Below are 25,408 nucleotides of genomic sequence, written 5' to 3'. Positions count from 1 at the left end.
CAGGAATTCTAATATGCAAGACCTCTTAAAACAATCCCTGTATATTCAAAAATATTTCTATTCTTGTGTTCTATTTTGTACAGAAAAAACTTAACCCTAAACAATTTTTTTACCATGTAAGAAACAGAGTTAGATAAATGCACTGTCCCATAATCAGCACAAATAAAACTATCCAATTTCCAAAGCCAAAGCATATAGAATTTCAGGTCTTGTTCTGCATTTAAAGTTATGTGCTGCCTAAGGGATAAATGGAACAGGAGCAGGCTGTCATATTACTATACATATTTTAAATAAAGTCTGAAAAATTTGAAGTAGGGGAATTTTACATGGAATTCACTGGTAGCAGCACCATTTCAAAAACAAATTATTATGTGTCCCCATTCCCTTTGCACTTTTCACTCTTGACATCTGTGCAGCTTATATGCCTCAACCGTTTCAAAAATGTAGAAACTGAGATGCAGAAGAACTGCCTGGTTTGCCCTAGGATAAGCCTACAGTAGCTCCAGGTCACATACCATATCCTCTTATCAATCTATAACTTCTGTGCACTTGTTGACCTGTGAATTGCAAATTGGCTAATACATGCATGAGATTGTAATAGTGCAGAGGTCCTCATTAACTCTAACATTTTAGTTATCTCTCGATTCCCCCAAGCTGCTTGTGTCTTGTTTTCCAAAGTCTGCACCAACATGGAATGTAGGATTCCAGGTACATTTTCAGTGATGTATTTTGAATGTTTCTCTGTGCTCTGTAAGGTCTGTGCTGAATGGTGATTTTAGAGACCACATAGATGGAGACTGGCTTTCCCATTCTACCTGTACAAGGTGAGCTGACTCACCTTCCTAGGACTAGAAAACAGGATTTTTTTTCCCCAATATTCTTCTAGTTTATTGAAAGTTTATTTAAGCTTCCTCTTAACAGATGCAAAATCAGCATCAATTAACCATGCCTTATTCAAACAGTATATGGCTGTAATCAAACCAAATTACTGTGCAGTAGCTTTCATTATGCAATGACACTCTTTTGTGCAACTCTTGTGAGGGCCACAGAAAGAGCTTAATTAAAAGTCTAGACATTCCTGAAAACAGAGCAAAAAAAGTCCCTGATTTCAGTTCCTTATGCATGTAATGACTGCATTTATAGCAGAAAATGTCCAATGATGGCTTCGATTTAAAACCCTACTGTCCTGGTTTTGTAATAAATTCAACATGCAAGTGCTAAATATATTCTATCCAGCAATGTAACTGGTAGAAATTTTCCTTTTGAAAACATGAGTGAATCTGGTATTCATGATCATGGCTGTCACATTATCAGCATCCTGGGCAGAAATTGCTGTAATGAAACCACTGCACCTGCCACATCAGACAACAGACTTCTCCCCACTGCTAATGCACACAGAAATCTGCCATCATCAGTCCTTGAATGAAGGTCACTGCTCAGAAAGAGCCCATCCTGGAGTTAAACACTGACACAGGTGGAAGCAGAGAACAGGTCAGGGTCTTCATGCCTGGGTTTGAATAACAGCAGGAATTCAAAGGCTGAAGCCAGGAAGGCCAAGGCAGAAAATGAGAATGAAACAAGAGGGGTAGCAAGTTCTGTCATCCCCATAAGAAGTGCTAAAAGTGAAGGAGACCTATTGAAAGATGACTAGAAGATGGAAGCACTGTTTCTTTCTTTTTTTTCCCTGCTAGTTTCCTTAAATGTTGAGCTGTACTCAGATCACTAGCACATTTAATAGCAGTGAATAAGCTGTAAAGGATGAGCTTACAATAAGAAAAATTACTAAAAATTAGCTTCAGAATGTATTCAAATAATTTAGATACTTTTAAAAATTCTTTGCACCCAGTGATCTGCATGGTACAATCTTTAAAGAGCAAGATTTTTAAGATAAATGTAATAGATAACACTAAAATAAATGTATAGATGTAAAATAGATAACACTCACATCCAATATCGGCTGGGCAGTCAAGCCGATATATTCAGTACTCACTTCCAGAGGAAGAAGGAAGGAATTAACTTCACTCCCCCAGAAATTTGAAGTAAATAATGAAGAAAAGAATACGGGGCACCTGGGGAATAACAAGGCATGGAGGACACCAGGAAGGCTGGATTTTCTTCAGATCAAGCCATGCCAAATCAATCTGGACATAAATAAAGCTTTCAGTACTTGACTCATCTGACAGTTTTACAATAAATTACTGAAATATTATCAAGGTTATGTGGCTTTAAGCTGGTTAGAGACTGGTTGTCTCTACTGAGAGAATGTGTATCAGAAGAGCAAAAGTAGAAGTTCAGGAGAAGCCTTGCCTGCTCTTCTTTTTTAGTATTTTTTATTACTAACCTCATATGATAGAAGATCCACTTACAAAAATTCTGTACACCATAAAATTGGAGAAAGCTGCAAATATGTTGTAGAGTAGGATTAGGAATAAAATAATATTGCTAAAATTTAATGTCCTTTTTTTCAGTCAAGGCAGTGGAAAAAAAAAGAAAAAGGGCTTGAAGGTTACACTGAATCAACAGGCAGACAGTAGTGGTATATGTTGGAAATAAATGACAAATACATTTATTAATACATTTTACAAAATTTGTCAGGCCACAACTACTGGAATGCATTTTGGCATTTTCAACACATTAGTGGAAGTTGACACTTTCCTGTAGGAGAAAACAAGAATGACCACAAAATGGTGTAGAAAAGAACAGATCAAACAAAAGGCCTGCAATCTGAGAGAAGAATGATTGTGTACATGATGACAGGCATTCAAAAGGCTCTTGCAAAATAAGGAGATAATCTACTTTCTGCCTCTTCCATACATAGGAAACAAAGCAATGGGCTTCATGCTCTTGTCAAAATTCAGGTGAGTTGCAGGGAAGTACTTTGTAACAGTCAGAAAAGCACAGCCCTGTAATAAATTGCTTGGGGAAATTCTAAAGTCTCTAATAGCAGAGGTCTGCAGGAATAAATTGAACAAACAACTGTTGTAGGTGTAATTGATGCTGCCAAGGAGCATAGAGAGGAATAGATCATTCAGGTTCATTACAGCCCTACTTTTCTACAGTTCTGTGTAATGGGTGCCATAAATAAAATTAAGGGATAGGGCCAGAGTTTTAAGCAGTTTACATTTGTCCTTTTGTCATAAAATCTTTCAAGTTAGATAGATGCCTGAATTATTACACAACAAAACAAAGACCAAAAGAAAGTTTCATGCATCAGAGTGAGAGCTTTTTGGAAAAAAAAGCTTAGAGGGAAAGAAAAAAAGTCTTTCTGTTGCAGTCATAGTTAGAGTCATGGAAGTTGCTCAGTCATGAATTTCTGTTGTGTACCCCAGGAGTAAAGGCTGAGATGAAGGCTGTCTTCATTTTAAGCAGGTCCTGCAGAGAAGCACCTGTATATCAAACTCAGCACAACCTAGTGTCATGATGAGTCTGACCTCAAAGTTTATCCAAGACTAAAAAGACTGTGCTACTCAATTTTGTTATAAAACTTTTCTCCCAGATTACCTGAGAAGTCTTTGTGATTTTTTATTGGCTGGCATTCTCTATTGAAAATCTGAAGAAAGTGAAAGCTGAATATTTTAGCTACAGTGAGAGTACCACATCATGAGCACATTTTAATGTGCATGCCCTGTTAAACTGTTCTGCAGTGCTATGCATTTACAATCTACATCCAGCCACAGATATAAAGTCTTTTCCAAGTCTTATCTATATCTTTTATGTGGTAAAAATGATGTAATTCAGTAATACCTAGGCTTGTAAAGTGAGTTCTGGCATGATACCTGGGCCCAGATCCTCCCATTTGATCATATAACCTAGTCATTAAGAGACATAACATATAAATGAGCACCTGTAGTAGCAGAGCACCTGTCTTACAGTGGAAATGCACAATGTCCAACTCTGTACTACAAACTAGGAAAGTCTTGCAAAGGAACATAACTTTTATTAAGGAACATAACTTTTATTAAAATCAGTATATGAGAAATAAAGTGAGAGCAATCAAAATAAAACACATATAAATTGAGATAAGTGTTATACAAAGTGGATTGTGCTAATTTAACTAAATCTGTTTCTAAACCAAGATGCTTTAGCTCATACTGTTCATATTTCTACTAGACCAATTAGTATTCCTTCAATACCTGGAGCTCTAACACTACAAGGGGAGAATGGGACTGATGAAAATTTGGAAATAGGTCAGGCCCAGGATATCTACTAACTGAGGGAGCAGTGCTGAAAAGGGACAGTGTTGCAAGGGGGTTGTGGAGCAGGAAATGCTCTCAGTGAGTGACAGATGGCCCAGGCTGGAGGACAGGAGGTCACTGCCTCTGCTAGAGACCTTTACTGGCAAGGCTGTTTGGAGGCAGACACCTTGTACAGAAGTCCAACCAGCTGTCTATCCCCTCAGAGGCCTAGGATCCACAAGCCTAAATAATACTTCCACGAAGAATGGGGCATCCATATCCATAAAACCACTGTGGGTTTTTTGTTGGGTTGGTTTTGGGGTTTTTTATCCATGTTACCCTTCTGTCTGCTAGTTCACAACAAAGCTGTTGACCCTATTGGCAATACTCAAAAAATTTGATGTATTATGAAAATACAAGTTGCTAACAGTAGCTGTTAAAGCCAGGACCTGGCAGCATGAGGCATCACTGGCCATACAGGTCTTGTCCCAGCCCAAATATGAAGTCGAGCAAGAGAAACAAAGGATGAGAGAGGAAAGAGCAGCAAGGACTGATTTTAGGGTGTAACCATGGCAGGACTTATGTGGGCTGCAGAGAGATGACAGAGGAGTTACTACGTCGGGGCAGGAATTCTGGATTAGGTGCTGGGAATAGAGGGGAGGTGTGGTGAAGAGGGAATAGGTGCAGGTGTTGTGATGAGGGCACATGAGAGAGAGAGCTCAGATTACTGCAGTGACAATTTGAAAGGCATGGGTTAAGTTATTGAGGCAATTTTCATTTGTTAGGCACTCCTATGTGTAAGTTTTATGCAAATGGTGGTCTGGATTAGGGAAAAGAAATTTTCCTACTTGGGAGCTAAGTTTGTAACAAAAAAACCCAGTTTGAACTCCAAGTCCAATTAATTAAAAAGTCAGTCAGTCATCAGGCACAGGAGTGGTTAGCAGATGGTTCTGTGTCTGAGAAGGAGCCCCACAAACCATTTTATGATTTAAAAGGGAGGAAAAGTTGAACAGCTTCTCCTAAAGTTTTTCCCAAAATTCCTTCCCACAAAAATGTGTTTCTGGCAAGAAAAGAAAATTTCTATGTTTTCAGCCTCACAGCATAAAATGATTTTAGGATTATGGGCATGTGGTAAAAGGACCTGCTAAAAGACTGCAAACTTGGCTGGAACATTCCTCTGCACAAATTTGATCAAGGATTTTTTGTGCAGATGAATTGGCAGTGTCTGTTTTCCATGAAGTGATCATGAAATGTTTGATCCTTCTCACTCCTTAGAGGCAGCTCAACTGATTTTCAGCACATGAACGCAGATCAGTTCAGACATCTTTTTTTGTCCACTCCAGTCTGATGGCTTTTGGTGTCACCTCTGAGGTCAAACACGTCACTGCTATGCTGAGGGAGCATCTTTGCTACAGTTATGTCTGGCATGATGAAGATATATTTTTATGGAGGGTGGACATGATTCCTTACAGGCATGCAGATGTGGCTGCATTAAATGATGTAGTAGTGTACTATCCATCAGTTTCCATATGTTGTTGGCTGTTTTTACCTTGGATAATTGATTAGTTACCTCACTGTGGAAAACAGCTGGAACAAACACTTAAATTTCACTGTGAAGTAAGGTGAGTGTCTTTGGCTGATCTCTAAAAGCCACATCATGACAAATCCTGTGGCTTTAGGATTGCAGAGAAAGACAATAAAGAACACTTATTGCACTGTGAGAAAAAACACTTGTGAAAAACACACAGTGTCACTAAAACAATGCCCAAGGACAGAGCAATGTATTCCTTCGTAATGTTGTTTAATCGCTGGCAATTTATGGGAGATACACAGTCAAGAATTCACCTCAGATGCTAACTAAAGTGTACATTACTATAGCTGTATTGTCTAGGTGAATATTCAACCATTTGTCATTTCCTGGATAAATATAGACAGAGACTAGGGTTTTTTGGTAGTGAAAACACAGCTGAGAGAGATGCTACTAAAATGTATAGCAGGAGACTTTTGAATAGGATAATGTGATTCTACCCTTCAGCAATTCTCTTCTAAGACTTCAGAGTTTTGTGTGAATATTTTATCAACAAGAAATACAGATTTTCTCTCACTAGTTTATCCATTTCATCTATCAGTATATTGTATATTATATTTTTTCTATTTCTGTCCATAGCAGTATAAGTGGAAGCCATATGTTCTAGAAATTTTTCTTTCCATTAGTGCGTGGCAGGAATTCAATAGTGAGTGGATTTGCATGTCCTTTGGCAAGACAGATGGATTTTTGGAATTTTCCAGTCGAGTGGTTTTAAAACTTGTAGAAAATCTGCACCAAGGGACCCCAAGCATTTTAGTTGACCCAGGACACCTACTGCATCCTTTCTACTCAAATATGTCTTTTTAATTGTTTAATAGTTATGTGGCCATTTTCCTATCTCTGATAACGTTATAATGTGCAGAAACTGCTTTCATCTGAGCCAGACTTTGGCATCTCATCATCTATCAGATTGCTTCCTAGGAACTACTGCTGTATTAAAATTCAAGGATATTTTCTGACATGTTTTTGTTCCCAAATGAACATGATGTTATCTTTGCCTTCCCAAATTTTATTTTCCTATTCGTTACAGATTACAGTATGAATCCAAGGATCCTATGCTGAGCAAGTTTGCAGAGAAAAGAGCTGCTGAAAATTAGTGAAGTAACTCTGTGTCACACACAGAGAAAATATTAATCTGCTGCTATAGAGAATTAGAAAGATGTCAACTCATGCTTGACCATTCTCACTTACGTGCTTTGACTTTCTCTTTCTTAGTATCTGCATGCAAATGGGATCGTGCATCGAGACTTGAAGCCAGAAAATCTACTCTATGCAACACCAGCACCAGATGCACCATTAAAAATTGGTGAGCAGCATTAAATGTCTGCTTCCCTGATGCCTTTGCATTAGTAGTGTGTGCTAACTGATGTTTGGAGTATGTGCACCTCACGATCACCCTATTTGAAGCCAGTGCTTAATGAACAGCATGTTACTTCAGCAGCACAGCTGTTAATGATGGTTTCAAAACCAATGCAAAACTAGATGCTTGCTTAGATAATTCATTGCCAAAATTGTGTGGGATGTGGCAGAAATTAAAGCACTGGGAACAAGAAGAATCATGAGAACAGCATAAAGGTCTGTGCACCACTTCTATGCCCCCTTTTTTCTTTTAAACTAGTACCTTAAGAGGAAAGATACACTGGTGTGAAAATAAAAATGTGCTGATAAGGGGCAGAAGGCAAACTGAGCAAGGTTGGCTTCTGTTTTGAGGGCAGGTTTGAGGGACATGCAGAGATCTTTGCCGAGAGCACAGGGAAACTCTCTGAAGTGTGGTCAGCCCCAAAGAGGGGCAAGGAGGAGCAAGGCTCTCCTGATCAGGAATGTATTGTGCCAATTCTGCTGTAGATGGCAGACACTTCCAAAGGGTATGACCTCCAAAAATGTTGGGCATGCCTAGTTTTTTGCTTGAGCAACAAGGAGCATCTGTGCAACCCTTCTGAGTTTTAAAATACCACCTGGTGCTCTCCTAGGAGTGAGTGTTTCCACATTCACCAGGCTGGTGATCATAATGGTTTTCCGGATCCAAATTTGCATGAAGTGGCCTCAAGCAATTTTGTATAAATTTCTAGGAACGTCTTGGTTCTCAGGGTGATGGTACTTCATGTCTTTTCCTACTTCTAATCTTTCCTGGAAAGGCTCTAAACTTGATAATTTAATGCAGCACCATCCACAGTGTGTAGGGCTTTTGAAACATTTCCTAAATGCCATGATTCTTCATCTTCCTGGTAAGGTTGTTGCCCTGCCTAAATTGAAATCCAATTTACAATGAGTGGCTGTGTTTATAAAAGTAAACTGTATTTCTAATTAGATAAATTATAATGCAAAAAGGATAGCCATTTAGGAAAAAGTGACCTATTTTTATCCTGATCTTGAGTTAGAGTTAGAACATTCACTTTTATATTCAGTCTTACAAAACAAAATCAAATCCTTTATTTTGCACTTTTAAGACAAAGGTGATTTTCATCACCTAAGAATAAGTCAATTTGAATAAGCTCAGTTTATTTTTGATGAAAAAAGAGTTGTGAACGCTTCAATTTTTGTTACTTTTATGAAGAAGTTGTGCAAGTACAGTGTGTATTGTCACAAAGGCCCTCACTCTGTGAATAGTAATTCAGGTGGAACATTGGAGAAAGGATGATCAATACTTCTTCTGTCACCATCTTTATGCCTCTAAAAGCCTTCTATCAAAATACTGCTGAAATTTTGTCTTGCAGAGACTGCACACTTTGACCCTTGACTAAAAAAGCAACCCAAAATAGTTCTGATAATTTTATTGGATTACTGACTGAGTGGGAACTGAATATATACCTAGAATATATTTTTGAATCTCTGCTTGTATGCCCTTAGGCCTCCCACTGCACTGGCTTTGTGCAGTTTTCAGAATAAAATACAAGCTACATTTTGGTCAAACAAGAGCCAGGAAGACTCATTTGTACAGCAAACTTTGCCTCTGGATTGCAGCATGAGTAGGTTCACTAAATCAATGCTTATCTATGGAAATGTCAATACCATTCATGTAACGTATAAATGTTTATTGAATTGCATATACAACATACAACCCCACACTATTACAGGGAGTAAGAACATTAATATTCCCAAACCATCTTAACAGCTGACTTTGGACTTTCCAAGATTGTGGAAGATCATGTGACCATGAAGACAGTTTGTGGAACTCCAGGGTACTGTGGTATGTTGTTTTGTTACTTATATTTGCTTTTATGACTGTAGATTCAAAGGCAAGAGGACACTGCAGAAGATGGTGAGATCACTCTGTTACCTCGTAGAACAGCTGATAATGCAATTCAGGTGACATTGTCACTGTCCATTACTTTGTATGACATTGCCTGCAAAGCACACACACAGGCCAAGTCTGCTTCAGAGCAGCACCTAACTCCAGTCCAGTTAGTTTCATAAAACTGTGTCTCACATATTAGCTGTTAATGTTCTGGTTGTCTTCTCTTGTGACAATTACAGTACCAATGCCACACATCCATAGTTAGTTCTTAGTGCTTTTATGTCCATCTTTGTATACTGTAAAAACAGGATAAGGCTTATTCCTGTAGAAGAGCTCTCAGAGTTATGTCGACTGGGTAGGAAGGATTGAGGCAGAATATTTCTGCAGGGAAGGGAAGAAAGGAGCTTTATGCCTATAGTTACATGCCTATAGCAATCCTTGATTTACAATTCAAGTTAACTAACTGTGCAGAAGTCCTGGTGACCGGAAAACACTCAAGCATTACTTTCCAGAATTGGAGGAAACCCAGGAGAAATACTGTTTAAATGCCAAATTAAACTATGAATAATTGATGGTTCTGGGCTGCCAGCTCCCACATCCTGCCCACCCATCTATCAGCAGCTTCTCCAGAAAGGACACAGCAACAAAAACACATACTGGACTCTGAACACTTTGGCATCGAGACTTGACAAACTATAGTCCTTTGGATGTACAGATTGATGCAGAGGACTGAAGGCAAGAAGATGATTGCAGAGAACTTCGTTTGCTGCAATGCTGTGCCTTCAATGAAGTTAACAAGAGGAGCATAAGTGATTTCTGAGAGTAGCACAAAAAATCAAGCCAGTGCAAAGCAGTGATTCATGATCAGTCTGTAACAGGCAACATCTAAACTAACACAAATGTGTCAGACAAATCCATTCACGTAAAGCAAACTTCTGGAAATCTTAAAAAAATACTAAAAGCCCTTCTGTTCATGGCTGTGCAAGTGTAGTATGGGAAGCGAACAGATTGCATTGATGTTTATAGGTACAGCCAGCCCACTGTGCTCCAGAAATGTGGCAGTCATCCCATGTACCTCACAGATCCAGTGGGACCAGGGTCATAAGTCTGTGCCTGTCAAGCTGCTTAGGCAGACATTGACTCCTCTTTACTGCTACAGAGCTGGAATCCCCCAAAACTGCCTGGCCTTTCCATCTGCTCCTCACAGCAGCAGAACCAACTGCCTGAAATGGTCTGGTTTTCCTTCCCATTAAAACAGAACATCAAAAATAAAGCCTAAATAAAGTGCCAAGTAAATAGTCTCACAGAACCATTAAGGTTGGAAAGGCTTCCAAGATTGTTAAGTCGTCCAACCTTTGACTGCATGCCACCATGCTCACTAAGGGCCACGCCCAGTTTTTTCTTGAACATCTCCAGGGATGATGACTCTACCATCTCCCTTGGCAGCCTCTTTCAATGTTTAACCACCCTTTCTGTGAGAAAATCTTGCTTAATGTCCTACCTGAACTTGCCCTAGTGAAGCTTGAGCCATTTTCTCTTGATCTATCATGGTTACATGGGAGTGGAAGCCGACTCTCACTCCACTACAACCTCCACCCAGGTGGCTGCAGAGACTCCCTGACCCTCCTCTTCTCCAAGCTGAACATTCACACTTCCTTCAGCTGCTCTTCTTTGCATTTTTTCTCTATATCTTCACCAGTTTCTTTGCCCTTCTCTGGACAGGCTCCAGCCCCTCAAGGCTCTCCTGCTTGTAAGGGGCCCCAAACTGGACACAACATTTGATGTGTGACCTCACTGGTGCCCAGTACATGGGGGATGGTCACTGCCCCACTGTTGTTGACACAGGCCAGGATGTCCTTGGCCTTCTTGGCCACTTGGGCACAGCTGGATCGTGTTAAGCCACTGTTAACCAGCACACCCAGGTCCTTTCCTGCTGAGCAGCTCTGCCCCCAGCCTGTAGCACTGAAAGAGGTTATTGTGTTCCAAGGCAAGGCTGACATTCAATCTCATTGAAACTCATGCCACTGGCTTTGTCTCAGGGATCCAGCCTTTCCACATCTCTCTGTACAGCTTTCCAAGTCCCCACCTGACTTGATGTCCTTTGCAAACTGACTGACGGATACCTTCGATCTCCTCATCCAGACCAGGATAAAGATGGAAAACAGGACTGGTCCCAACACTGGACCCTGGGGAACTCCCAGCCACCAGCTGGATGTAACTCCATTCATCACCATTCCCAGGGTCCAGGTGTCCAGACAGTTTTTCACCCAGACACCGCAGCTGTCCAAGCCATGAGCAGCCAGTTTCTCCAGGAGAATGCTGTGGGAGATGGTGCCAAAGGCTTTACTAGAGTCCCCATAGACAATATCCACAGCCCTCCCCTCAACCACCAGATGGATCACCTGCTCATGAAAGGAGATCAGGTTGGCCAGGCAGGATGTGCCATTCCCAAACCCCTGCTGGCTGTGCATGATCCCCTGCACTGTATTTACTGTGTGATTGCATCCAAAATGATCTTCTCCATCATCTTCCCTGGCACCACGGTCTGGCTCACAGGCCTGTACTTCCCTGCATCTATTTTCCTGCCCTACTTGTGGATGGACATCACATTCGCCAACCTCCAAATTATCTGGGACCTTCCCAGTTAGATAGGATTGATGATCAGTGAGGCAGAGCAGCTTGGCAAACTCCTTCTCTAGCTCCTTCAGCACCCTTGGATGAATCCAACCTGGTCCCATGGACTTGTGAGTGTCTCAGTGGCTCAGCAAGGTCACTGCCTCCCTCCTGCTGGACTGCACAGGGTCTGTTCTGCTCTCTGTCCCTGTCTGCCAGCTGGGGCTGGTTCCCTGAGGATAATCAGGCCTTACTGTTGAGGTCAGAGGCAAAGAAGGCATTGAGCCTTTTCCTCATTCTTGGTTCCAGTGTTTGTCTGTGCATCCAATCAAGGATGGAGATTTTCATTGGCCCCATTTTTGTTTTGATGTATTTATAAAAACACTAAGTAAAATATTGAAGATAAAGCACCACCTTATTGGTCAAACTGAGGCTCCAGTGCTGCTGTAGCTTTCTGTGGTTCCTTCCACAAACATAAAATACAATTTGAAACCAAAGTACACTTCTCATTTCATTCTGGCTCTGATTGGACATGACTTCTCTTGTTTTGTATTCAGTGAAGGGAATCATTTGTCTAATTCAGAGCTTAAATGGGCAGTCCTAATTTTTTGTGAAAGACACAACTGTGCATGAACTTCAATTGATTTTGTGGCTATTATTTCTTCACTCAACTATTGTGTTACTGACAAGAGTTTTGTCTTCTGCAGCACCAGAGATACTACGGGGATGTGCCTATGGCCCTGAGGTGGACATGTGGTCCCTGGGGATTATCACCTACATCCTGTAAGTGCAAATGTTGATAGAGAGAAGTTCACTTTTTAGCATCCACAGGATATCATTACAATATGAGCTGTGGCATTGGAAAATACAAGATTCTGAACTTTAATTATTATATTCCTAACTTTACTGAAGTAAGTCAAATCCTAGAGGAATATGGCAAAACACAGTCTAAATATTTGATAACTTTAACACTTCTTCCTGAACAGCAGCAAGACATGTGCAGAATCATGCTACTAATGTGAACGAGTATAGAACAAAAGTTCCAAACACTTGGGTTTAAGTAGGCATTTCTGTCTAAGTATTATTGTGGTTAGTCATGATTCAATTGGTAAGAATTACAATTATTTTAGTGTATTGATTGAATCTTTCAAAGGAAGATTATTGAGAAGGAAAATTGCATATAAGGTATTGACTCCCTTCTTTATGGGAGAATAATTATGAGACTTAATTTAGACCCTTGGCAATGACAATACATAGACAGCTCATGTAGTAATACACAATACTTCTAGAATGCCTTTTGTGGGAAGAAAATAACATTTTATACATGTAACTTAAAGATACGGAGGATTTTATACATGTGGGCCATTGTACTTCCCCTACTACTTTCTCTGTCCAGCCAGTATAGTGTGGAATAACACAGTTATTTTTATCTTTTGCAAAGAAAAAAATATATTCTCTAGTGTTTATACTAAAAGTCCATGTAAGAATATATATACACTTTGATAGTAATGTCAGAAAACATTCATAGTTTCTTCTGCACATAAGCCTCAAATAATTCAAAGGTCCCCTTTTGGGTACCTGTAAATAATAGGCTACAATATTCCTATTTCCCATTTTGTTATCTGCTCCTTTTAAATGTATGTATCTTTGTGTCATGGCTGGTTTAAGATCCAGACTTTGTGTTGAAGATCACATCTCAGATATTGCCTGCCAGGTGCTCATTTCTTGTCACTTCTAAGATTTCCACTCATGACAGAGAGATGTGAAACTTGCCAGCAAGGCGGTCCCTAAGACTAGAGACGTGACTTTTGTTTTCCTTTTGCAAAGCCACCTAGATTAAGTTATGGCCTTTTCTAGTTACTCAAGGCCTAATGAAGTTATTGCACTTCAAACTAAGAGCCTTTCTTAAGCAGAACTATTTTCACTATCTTTCAAGGGTAAGCAAGCTCCAACAAACTCCAAACAGTTCCTATCTAAATATCTGGCATGTCATTTTCTATATGCAGGCCACACTAAACCTCTGCATGTGTGCAAATACAAGTGTGTAAGTGTAAACCTCTGCATGTGTGTAAATATAAGCGTGAATTCCTGCCCTGGATGGGGCTGCATGACTATAGATACTCTTCCATTTTTCCTCCTTCTAATCCTGTCCTACTCCCACCTCAAAATCCAGTTTGATCTACAGGAAAAAGATGTAAAAATCCACCTGGCTGTCTCCATTTAGCTTTAACAGTACTCCACATTTAAAACTCTTCTATTGTGTGTAAAGCTTTGTGGATCAATATGTCTGATGGATTAGAAACTGAGGCCAGAAGGGTACATGTGAAATTACTAAGTCATTAATCCTGGAGCCCAGAGGACAATGTTTCATGTCTCAGTCTCATAGCTCAGTAAAGGAAACCCACTTACATAGAGAAAAAAAAATCCCCAACATTCCTGTATGTTCCCCCAAAATGAAGGGGATATAAGAGTTAAAAACCATGTTACAGAGGATCTCAAAAACTATCTCTTGCCATTAATCAAAGTAGACTCACATTTGATTAAAAAAAACTGACACATATTTTGACAGAACAATTTTTCCTGAGGCAAATTATATTTAGACCTATTGATGGTAACTACCATAATTTAAGGGAAGCCACATGTATAGTTCTAAAAGTCAAGAGGAGCTGTCCTTTTTCTATTTCTAGAGCAGGTAGAAATCCTTCTGTGTGTTTGAGATGCAGACAGTGATCAAAAAATACAAAGTCTTTGCCTGTAGTTAAAATTGCATGGATTTAATTAAAGGTGTTATTTTACTAAGTTACTTAAAAGGACATAAAATCCCATCTGGTCTTTTTTAGTTGTTTTTTAAGCTGCTTACATTGACTTTTCCTTTACTTGTAGGTAACTGATTTAAAGTGAATCACAATAATAAAATGTTATTTCAAAATAAAATAAAATCAAGAGGAGCCGCACTAGGTTTTGCACTGATTCAATTGATCTAATTTGAAACCACACCTCTAGATTTACTCATCTATTCTGGCATGTAGCAAAAATAAAAAAAAGTACTCTCTGCTGAAGTGGATTTTTAAGTAGAAGTGTATCTATTGAAATTGTTGGTAGGAAAGCAACAGGTGATAATAGTGAGTTACAGTGAAAACAGAAAGCTCACTTAGGAGGCTTCCAGCACAGTCACAGCAAGGCTTTTGCAGGTTCTTACTGTCATAGGTTAGCCGGATCCAAAAGGCAGTTTGGGCTGAGCCAGTGAGGGGAGCTGCTCAGGGGCGTTCCATGGGGACAGCAGGGACCTGCTGCCAACCCAGAAATGGTGATGGGAGAGGCAGCAAACAGGAGGGGAGCTGCAGAGGGGTTCTGCCTGGCCACCACCTACTGAAGCACAAGCTTTGGAGGCTGGATCCATGTGTTTTAATACACTTCTGCCAGACCTGGAAAAATAATGTGCCCAAAATGTGCTTGCAGTGAGGTGTTTCTCCTCTTCAGCAGTGGAATGTGATGCAGCTGTTCCACCCACGGTTATGCACCACTCCCAAAACCACATTTCTTCCTTGAACCTCAGCCTCCTTTTCCAGAACAGTAAGCACATTGTGTTTAAAAATACAAAAACAAGTTAAAATGTAAGGCTTTTCTAGATTTGTTGCTGTCTTGGTCATTATGATCTGCTGTTGTTTTCCTCTCATCATCTTACTGCTTGTTGCATTTTCTGGAAGCAGAGGAGGAGATAGCCTTTCTCTATTAAGCTCAGATCACATACTGGCTGAATAGGAAATTCACTTTAAAAAATCTGATTATGTGTGCAGGCATGATTAAAGTGCAGTGAAGCAATAAAAAAAAGGACATTATACAAATGGAAACCACATCTATGAGTCTGCTTTCCCTGAGGCCAGCAGTGTGGATCTCTGCTGGGATCTGTATTATTCAATGTATTTATAAATGCAGTCATTAGTGAGATCACAAGACTTCTAGATTGTATGTAGGTTACCTAAGTAAAGATGAAGCCTGATCATGAAAACTTAACAAAGGTTTTTACATATTGTGGCTGATAGGATGGAAAAAAGTACAGGGATGAGCATGGCTAAAAATCATTCCTAACTGGATATATAAAACCTTTAACTTCATGTGTAAGGTGGGTTTCCTCAGCTAATTCCTATTCCTCTGGCAAGAGTTACAGGGATTCTGATAAATGCTCTATAATCCTATATTAATAATCCTATATTAAACACATGAAAATAGAAAAATTACAGTTAGAAAAACCTTTCCCAGTGTTTAAGAATACTTATGACCACATTTCTCTCTGCTATGTAGAATTAGGAGTTCATGAGTACATCCAGGAATGGTTTCCCAAAGTGATCTACAGGACACAAAGTAGAGAAAAATACTATCATGAACTGTTTCTAACAACCCAAGACTAATTAAACTTTGATTAATTAATTTCTTTTTTATCCTTTCAGACTTTGTGGCTTTGAACCATTTTATGATGAAAGGGGAGATCAGTATATGTTTAAGAGAATCCTGAGCTGTGAATATGACTTTGTGTCCCCCTGGTGGGATGATGTGTCTCTGAATGCCAAGGATTTAGTAAGTAAAGCAAAAATGAGACTGGAGTATTTAGTATTTCTGCCACTGAGAAAGAGTCCATTGTGGGGTGGGGGCAGATTAATTGGTTAATTAATTGTTCATAATTGTTTCCTCTTGTCTTTGCTACATTATGGTGCTGTCAATCTACCCTGTTAGTCCAGTGCTGTAATTTGCACTCAGAACATGGATATTCAGGTCCTTCTGTGAAGCAAGCCATAGATTGTTGGCAGCTGTCACAGTGTTCCTGTATGCCTGCCTTTCCTTCCAGCTCTGAAGTCTTTCACCATTCATCTTTTCTGGGCAAACACCTTCAGGGGAATGTAGAAACAAGTCCTTCTTTTTGTGCAGTTTTCAAACCTGCATTTTGGGGAGGAATATAAAACGGAATGAAACTTTCCTCCCACTGCTTTTTCTGACATATTTTTTCTGTCCGTTAAAGTTTTTTTTTTGGTAGGTGAGGAAAGACTGACTACTTTTAAACATGCTCCATTAGCAAAATGCAAGGGCTGGCATGCTATCTGCACTCTATTCTTTTATTACTGGATAAAGTAATTTGGATCCAGGAGACACTGATCTGCAAAGATAGGTATGCTTGAGTCTGACTTTTGTCAATAATGACTTGCATAATTCAGTTATTTCATAAGCACTGAAAACACAAGTGCTCTGTTCCATATACACGTATATAAACTGTGTCACAAAATACTACGTCATTGGTGTTAGTGAAGTACTTCAGGATATTTCAAATGGAAGGACTGTAGAATTTCAAAGTACTTTTTTGGTGTTTTATGAGATGTGAAATTCTTCTAAGGCCAAAAAAAATATCATTTGATGCCAGATAAACAGCAGTCTGCAGGTAAAGCTTTTGAACATTGCATAGGAAATTGTAGTTAACAGTGATGACCATGACTCTCAAAACCCATGCTGTGGGTAGTTCAGTGTTAAGTTGAAGGGATTTCCTTAACTCAAAGACTTCCTTGGAGACACAACCAATATTCACCACAATGCCTGTTCTCCTGCATGCACTTCAGGGTAGCAACTTTAAAGGTATTTGTAGGGAGATTTCAGGGAACCCTAAAGCAAGATTTCGCTCACCCTTGGGCGCATAGGAGCAGTGGAGCCCTATGCTATCACTTGCACTGCTCCAAGAGGGTCTGCAGTCTGGAGAGCTGGGTAAGTGTGGCTCTGCAGAGCCATCTGTGCACTTTGTTACTCCATCCTCACCTTTCTTCTTTTTTTTAAAACTCCACTTGTCCAGAGATACAATAAAACTCGTGGAATGTCAGTTGACTGGACACAATTTGTATCCAGCAGGACCATCTCCAGTCCCAAGGGTATGTTTGCAGTGCCTTTTCCCAAAAGTACCCTACTGTCATCTTTGTAGAAGTCCAGGTTTTCTGGCTGTGGTGATAGAAGGAATGATGTAAACAGCATTAGTTCCAGAGTGGGCTAAGACAGAAAGACTTGTGCAATGCTTTTCTTAATATGTACATGAAGTCTTTTAGTGACTGAAACAAAAATTTCCTTTGTGCTGTGTATGAAAGGGACTGCCTGTCATACACAGCACAAAGGAAATTTTTACAATGGTGCAAGCATGGGCATAATTTAAACCTTCTAATCCAGTTTAAGACTTGTCCAAATCCTGAAGTAGAGAGAGAGAGACTTCTCAGAGATTTTGAGAACCTCTTAGGGTTTTTGTGACAAGTCAGACATGAAACATGACAGGTACAGGTCAGCTGCATTGGTACATACCCTTAATATGTTGGTAACCAGTTGATACTTGCTCTTCTTTCTTCCCCCTTAGTGGCCGTCTTAATCAGATGTTATTTATGGAGGACCAAGAAATGCCAGAAGAAAAATACTTGCAAAGACACAAATGAAAACTCTTGTTGGTTTCTTAGAATGTCTCACCTAAGATGCTCTCCAAATCAAGGCCAGAGCCCCCAAATGCAAAACTAGGTAAATCTGAATGAAGAATAAGGTTGACAGTCTTTTTTATTTCTTGCTTGTGATGCAGGTTAAAAAGTTGATTGTTTTAGACCCCAAGAAACGCCTCACCACTCTACAGGCTTTGCAGCACCCATGGGTCACAGGGAAGGCAATAAACTTTGCACATATGGACAACGCACAAAAGAAACTTCAAGAATTCAATGCCCGGCGTAAACTTAAGGCAAGTCTCTGCTCATAGTCTCTGTTCTGGCTATGAAAGCATGCAATTAAATTGGTTTTTAACCCCTGTGTGTTCTCAGAGGCATGTCAGAACTTCAGTGGCTAAACCAGGTGCCAATATTAAAATCTGAACACCTATTGGTGACCACAGCATCTCCCAAAAAAAACCCCCTACTTCCTGTCAATGTCAAACCACAACAAGTAGCCTTGCAGAAACCTTGCACATTTTTGAGGACAATATTCCATGGTGTTATGGAAGCTTTTTATTTAAGATGTCTGACAAAGATTGAAGAAGTTTTAAGTTGATTCAGTCAATGACCAAAGCCAAAACAAATAAAAATGGGTGAAGTTGATTGAAAACTCTATCTACACAGATAGGACTGCTGAGGATGTACAAACCTTTCACAAAGTCCTTACTTTCCATCTTTTCTTCCCTTCTTCCTTTCTTGCTTTTGTCCATCCATCTGTCCTGTATTGCTGGTGCATCCTTAGAATACTGGCCAGAAAGAATGGTATACTGAGTCATGTTTTAATGAGCATCCATCCGTCTAGAAGAAAGTTAGTCTATTAAAGAATGTTTTGATCCCTAACCCACCTGTACCTGTCAACACAAAGCAGGAGGTTTAAGCCATCCTTCTGCATGAATTTGAGTCAGTATTTCAGATGTGTAGATCCATAAATATCCCCAGGATTCTCCTTTACCTGTCCACGTATCTGCCATGGGAAGAAGCAGGGAAATGTCTTTAGGTGCAAATAGCTGGCAACTGGGCACCTGACTGACATAGCATCAGGAAACTTTCTTTTCTCCTAATCCATTATTTAGTTTTTAAAGATTTTCATCTGATCAGGAGATAATTCCAGGGATATCTCAGCACAGGAATTGTTAGCAACAGCTACAGTGAAGCTGCCCTTCTAGCCCTGGGGAATTAGAGTAAAAGCAACTTAACTGAGAGCTTTAGTAAATTCCATAGAAAAATCCATTCACAAAAAAACTGAGCCTAAACTTTGGCTTTGCTATTTTTTTTAGTAGAGAACTGTAGCAGAGAATTTCTACAGGGCAAAGAAATTTGTTTTGTCATTTACAAAGTTCTCAGAGATTATAGATATAATTCACATTGACATTTTGATTTTGTTTTTCTTTATATTTTTTACACCAGAGATATTTTTGAAGCTCATTTTATTTAAACCAATTTATTCTTTTGTGATTACAATCTATCACTTTTTATAAGATTATTTCTTCAGTGCTTCTCTGTTAAAGATTAAATTACCAAATCTGCAATTATTAAGAGGATTGATTGAAGTTAGCAGTTCTTGTAGAGTTAATAATTTGCCACAAATATATCTGTAAAAGAAACAATATATTTTTTGACAGTTAACTCCTGGTCAAAAAAATAAAACCAAAGCAGACATCAAAGTAGTGATTACACACTTTGGCTGTTGTTTTGTTAGTAAGAATAATATGTAATTCTTTTCTCTTTCCCAACATAAAAGTCCATCAGCAGACTTTCTTTATGTAAAGACAAATTTTAAAGAGTAACTCTAAAGGTCTCAGTCGGGATTTTGTTTCTCATAGGCTGTGTTGAATTTTTTTCATAAACATCCAACACTGCTTGTGACACTAAATTACATTGAAAGTGCCTTTAGACATTATAGTATCACTAAGTGGCTTGTTCTGTTTGTGATCAGTTTTCCAATGTCCTCTCACCACCAATGTGGATGTCTGTGATTTTTCCTTTAAGAGGTCTATTCTCTCAAAATTCTTGCCCATTTCTTTGGTTTATGCCTTATAGTATTTCTTCATAATCTGTTGTAGCTGATTCTTTTTTATTTACAATGTTTATGTTATCTGCTTTTCATTAAAATCTTTTTTTTCCTTTTCATTTCTTTGAGGGAGCTTTTTGTTTGTTTCTTTTTTGTGTGTGTTGTATATGTGTGTGTGTGTGTGCGTGTGTGTGATTACCTCTCCAAAGAATCCACAAAATTTGCTATGTTCTTCATCTCTTCCTGCAGACCCACTTTGATGTCTAAGCAAAAGCTGCCAAGTCAAAAATAGCTTGAGCTGTCGCACACAGAAATTAGCATTTATTTTCCTCACCTCTGTATGTCTGGTTTTTTTCAGGCAATAAAACTGTTCAAGGCAAGGGCTAATATAACTGTCTTTATGTGTGTCTTCATTTTTTTATATTACATGTGATATGAAATCCTCCTCCTAGTGTGTATTTTCATATGCCTGTACTTAGGAAGGTGCCCATCTGCTCTGCAACATTGTGCTTGGAATATGCAACAGTGCAATAGTGAAAGATATTGTGTTCCTTTGTGAAATTTTCATGGAATAATCAGTGGTAGTACTGGTGTTTTTTATTATTATGACAGAAGATGATGACTTTCTTTTTTGCTGTGAGACTTGAGTGCAGGACACCTGAAGTAATTTCTAAAAAAAACAAAAACAAAAAAAACCAAACAAAAAAAACCCAAAAGAAACAAAAAACCAGCAGGTATAGCTGAAAAAAAGTTCATGTCACCCAACCTGTAACCTTGTGAAAGCAGCAATTTTAAACCTCAACCCAGTATGCTAGGTGGCCTTCTAAATCCACCCAGGCCCAGGCAGGTATCCAAAGCCAACATTCCCAAGAAGACTGAACGCAGTTGCTGCTGTCGGGGCAGTGCTGCGTGCCCACGGGCCACATTCCCTAAGGAATGTTTGCTTGGTCCCCTCTCTCCCAGGCCGCAGTGAAAGCCGTGGTGGCCTCCACACGCCTCGGCAGCGCCAGCAGCCACAGCGCCCACGAGGGCCACAAGGCCGGCCCCAGCCCGGCGCCCGGCCGCGACAGCCAGCCCGCCGACACGGACAGGCCCACGCAGGAGGCGACAGCGGCAGCTCCCGGAGAAATGCCTTAGGTCGATGGTGCTCGCTCGTGTCGGCGGAGATGTCATTTCATACACCAGCTACCTTGTCATCCAGCGAGAGAGATTAGCAAGCTTGGCCTCTCTGGTTCTGCTTTGGGGTGCCACAGGCCCCGCCTGATGATCCTACCTTCAGTGCATGTGACTGCTTATGAAAATAGTAAACTGTTCCATTAGGCATGTCATGGAAACAGTGTAATTTGCAGTAATATCGGCAGGTGAAAACATGGGGATTATTAACTACCTACCATAATGTGTATACTTCGTCTATCTAGTGTTCCTAGGTGGCATTTGAAACAAAATGCTATTTTGTTTGGTTTTATGGAAGTAGGTGTCTTATCTATGTTGTGAGTTTCTTTGAACTGTTTCCTTCCAGGTTCATAGTCCTTCAGCAGACAAAATGGAAGGAAATACCAAACCAATGCTTTTAAAACTGATGTATGAAATAATGTTTTTTATCTGTAAAATTGAAAAAGTATTTGGGGATTTACATGCAAAAAAAAAAGAAAAAAAAAACCACAAAAAAACATTCCACTACTTCTGAGAAGAAATTGAAATGGTAGTTCCACTGGGCATGAAAATGTACATTGTTCAAGCTTGCATTGAGAATGCCTTATTCTGACTTTTCTTGTTTATATACAGTATTTTAATAACAACCAAAATTACTCTGCCATTTCATTCCATAGTAAAGTGTTAGTGAAACAAAACCACGGACTAAACAAGGATTAGAATACATGCAAATTTCTGGCATACCATTTTATTTATTCATTAAAATTCTAATCTGCAGATAGAAGACATTTTATAAGCCCTAAGGGAATAATCTGTATTTAAATAAGCTGTAAATGCTTGAAGGAAGCTATTTCACAATTACTGATTTTGCTTTGAGGAAACACTCTTATACAAGGTCTGGGAGCAAATAGTATAATCTAGTTGGTTCCTGGGTAGTTTAACCTCATGAGTGAGCAGTTTCCACTTGTAATTAGCCCACATTTTCCTAACAAAGGATGCCTCCTGTAAAGTGATCCACCAGCACGATCTTGCATCCACCCAGAGCTGTGTCTTGAGTTAGCAGCTGTGTGCATCAATCAGCTTGCAAAAGTAGGGTCAGGCTCTTCAGCTATCTTGATGTTCTTGTTGAATGTGATTGATAGGAACTGAAAAACTAATGTGCATCAGTGTGTATGACCACTTACACTTGTTTGTTATCTATTTGACAGCATGTGACTATTGTACTGATATATTACAAAAATGGCAAAAAGAACCTGACATACAAAAATGTCATTTGTGCTTGTTAAACTTTTTAATACTGATAGTTACCTAACATCCTAATACAGTCATCATTCCTCTTTAGCTTTAATTGTTTTTATGTTGTTGTTAGGCCTTGCACAACTTGCCTTGAAAAAATATAGCAGCTACTGAAAAAAACAAGACTTTAATAAAACATTCAATAACTACATTTCCTGATGAAATTAAAGGGTAATACAATGTTATTCGTATGGTAGATTTAATAAATAAAATGTGCCCTAAATTAATATATAAAGGAGGATTAAAGGTCCTGTCTTTACAGGGTGAAAATGCATGCTAATGGATGTATTATACTTGAGATTTTTTATCCATTTCTCAGAACTCTCTGAATTTGAACAAAAAGTTTTGCTAACTAGGAAGGGTTGAAATGTGAAATACATGCATCCATTCAGTTTTCAAAGCACATACTTTGAGGTCAGCAGAAACATCTGGTGGGGGCATAGCAGCTGTATGCAAGCCAACATGACACTTTCATGGAATTTTCCCTTGGAAACAATACAGCAAGATTAATAACTTTGGAGCAGATCATAGATACATCCACCTGTCTCACTTTTTACTCTTTGTCTTACCTCCTTTGAGGTCACTGAAGAAAAGAGGCAGTTCTCAGCTGCTTTACTCCACTCTCCGATACTGTAGTGAAGTCGTCCAAGTTCAGTCAGTAGGGAAATTTGATGGGAGAGGCTGGATTTCTGTACCATTTCTCCTTCATTTGGGATAATTGCTTCAAACCTGCAGAAGTGGAGTTGGCTGAGCAGTAACTGCACATGTGTGAGAGTTGAGCGTAAATTCCTTCGTCTGAAGCACAGTTTGTTGAGCTGAAAAGTGGTCCCAGCTGATTCCCAATGGTGGTTTTTGCTAAATTATACCACAGAATATCATAACTATGAGCTGATGCTATCTAAGAGGAGACCTCTCTGTGACAGCATGATCTTCAGAGGCAACTCAGTTTTGTGTCAGGTTCTGGGGCTTCAGTTGTTTTTGTTTTTATCATACTCAGCATTAAGCAATCAGGATATCTGTGCTGAGGCTGCTATTACCAGTCTGTGACTTGGCAAAGCACAGTGCCTAGCTGATATACTTGATGTATGACAGCAGCTGGGTGTATGCATGCACTGGAAGATGCAGGTGTTACCTGCATTGGCTTTGTCTGAAAAATCACACCCTGGTGGTATCTGCTGCAGTGCAGACTGGGATGTGCAACATCAGTGTCTTACTGTGGCTGAAAAATATGAACACACTTGAAAACTGCTGGGGAAATACCAGATGTTTCCAAATCCATGGTTATAAGCTAAGTAGAAAGTTACTTGTGCTCTTTTCTGTTGAAGTCCTGAGCTTTAATTCTTTAGAATATTTACCATATTAACAAAGTTCTTTAAGTACAAAAGGGGAAACTTTCCAATATTTTTAAAGTATTTGAACTTAGTAAAACTTTTCCTGTAAAAGCAGACTTCAGCACTAGTCAATTGTAGGGTAATATTTTAGAGCTGAGATGATGATAAGATTGCTGTTAAATGGCTAAGGAAGTCCTGCCTTTGCACCACAGCAGGGGTTTTCCCAGTTTCAGAAATATTCCCTCCAAAATAGAACAGATTTCCTGTAATTCTAAACGCTTTTGCTTGCAATTTTGTCGATGACACAGTCGATTGCACTGTGTGAGCCTGGTGCTGGTTTGCTGGCTGAAGTTTGTACTCTAAAGTGTGCAAACATGCTGTAAAGAGGTAGACACACCATAATCAAACTTCTGAATGCAGAATACCATCCAGGCAAAAGTTTTTGATACAGCAGGTTCTTCAGAAGAAGGGTACTAAGGGTACGATTTGTCCACACAAATGAGCAAGCTGTTGGACACACAGATTATGATAAAAATTGCCCAGCGGTCCCTTTGCCTTGGTGAATACAGCAAAATGCTCTGAAATGCTGTGTGGTAGCAAATCAGGATCAAAGCATCAACCAAAGAGTTTTTTGAAGTGGCTCAGACCAGCAGGGTGGCCCAGGCTGCAGGAGGCTGTGGCTCACTGGCACTAAGCCTCCACACTTTCCAAATGAATCACCTTCTCCTACAACTCACACTGCAAGTGGAACACAGAAAGAGCTGGCAGCCATATAGGACAAGTGAAGACAACACCACATTTTCTGCAGCAGGGAAAGGGAAAATGATACTGGGAGCTGTTAGTGTCCAACTCAGCAGAAGGAAAGCAATATCTGACAGGCAGCAAATGCAGCAGGACTCTGGAAAATAAGCCCTTGTCTTTAAATAAATGTCCCTCAGCTCTTGCACACGTGCTGGGTCATATCTGGGGTTTTGAAGGCAGTGTAATAAAGTGTGGGGTGGAGGACTCCCTGCAGATCCTTGCACGTTGTCCTGCACATTGTCTGCTCACAGAATGGCAGACAAAAATGTCAGCACAGTGCCTTGACCCGAGGCTTGTGCAGAGGCTTTTCCTCCTGGAGAAGAACTAATTTTTGTGTGGCTGAGCCAACATTGTTGCTGCTGAGGTTATGTGTGCATGGCATTCAGGTAACAAAAAATATCAGAGGCTGACCAAGAAAGATGCACAGTTAGAACTAGAGACCAGTGCTAGGGATACACACAAGTCCTGAAAATAACTAAGGTAACATAAGAGAGAGGCAGAACATCCTTAAAGTTACTTTAAAAACAATAACAACTCAAAGAATATCCTTTGTTTCCTATCAAAGTTAATCCAGTTGGAACATAAACAGTTCATTCTTCTTTTGTGTAAAGAATTTTATATTAAATTCCCTGATAAGCCCCTGCACAATACCATGTTTTGTTGAACAAAAAAAATCAGCTGCATTGCAGAATAAGAAGAAAATAAGGAAGGAAAA

The 25,408-nt window shown here is 39.6% G+C and overlaps 1 protein-coding gene across 1 annotated transcript in view; it reads left to right on the top strand.

Moving 5' to 3' along the window:
* The window catches only part of CAMK4 (calcium/calmodulin dependent protein kinase IV), a 137,788-nt gene extending 115,058 nt beyond the window's left edge, over positions 1–22,730 (top strand). The window contains exons 6-11 of the mRNA XM_059492215.1: positions 6,979–7,069; positions 8,876–8,950; positions 12,319–12,394; positions 16,060–16,186; positions 18,201–18,353; positions 21,077–22,730. Coding sequence (XP_059348198.1) covers positions 6,979–7,069; positions 8,876–8,950; positions 12,319–12,394; positions 16,060–16,186; positions 18,201–18,353; positions 21,077–21,250 — 696 coding nt within the window. The 3' untranslated portion in view covers positions 21,251–22,730. The remainder of the gene's footprint in view (positions 1–6,978; positions 7,070–8,875; positions 8,951–12,318; positions 12,395–16,059; positions 16,187–18,200; positions 18,354–21,076) is intronic.
* The last annotated feature ends 2,678 nt before the right edge of the window (positions 22,731–25,408 follow it).

Source organism: Ammospiza nelsoni, chromosome Z (genome assembly GCF_027579445.1).
Source record: "Ammospiza nelsoni isolate bAmmNel1 chromosome Z, bAmmNel1.pri, whole genome shotgun sequence".
NCBI lineage: Eukaryota > Metazoa > Chordata > Aves > Passeriformes > Passerellidae > Ammospiza > Ammospiza nelsoni.
This window is presented reverse-complemented; position numbering and strand designations above follow the sequence as displayed.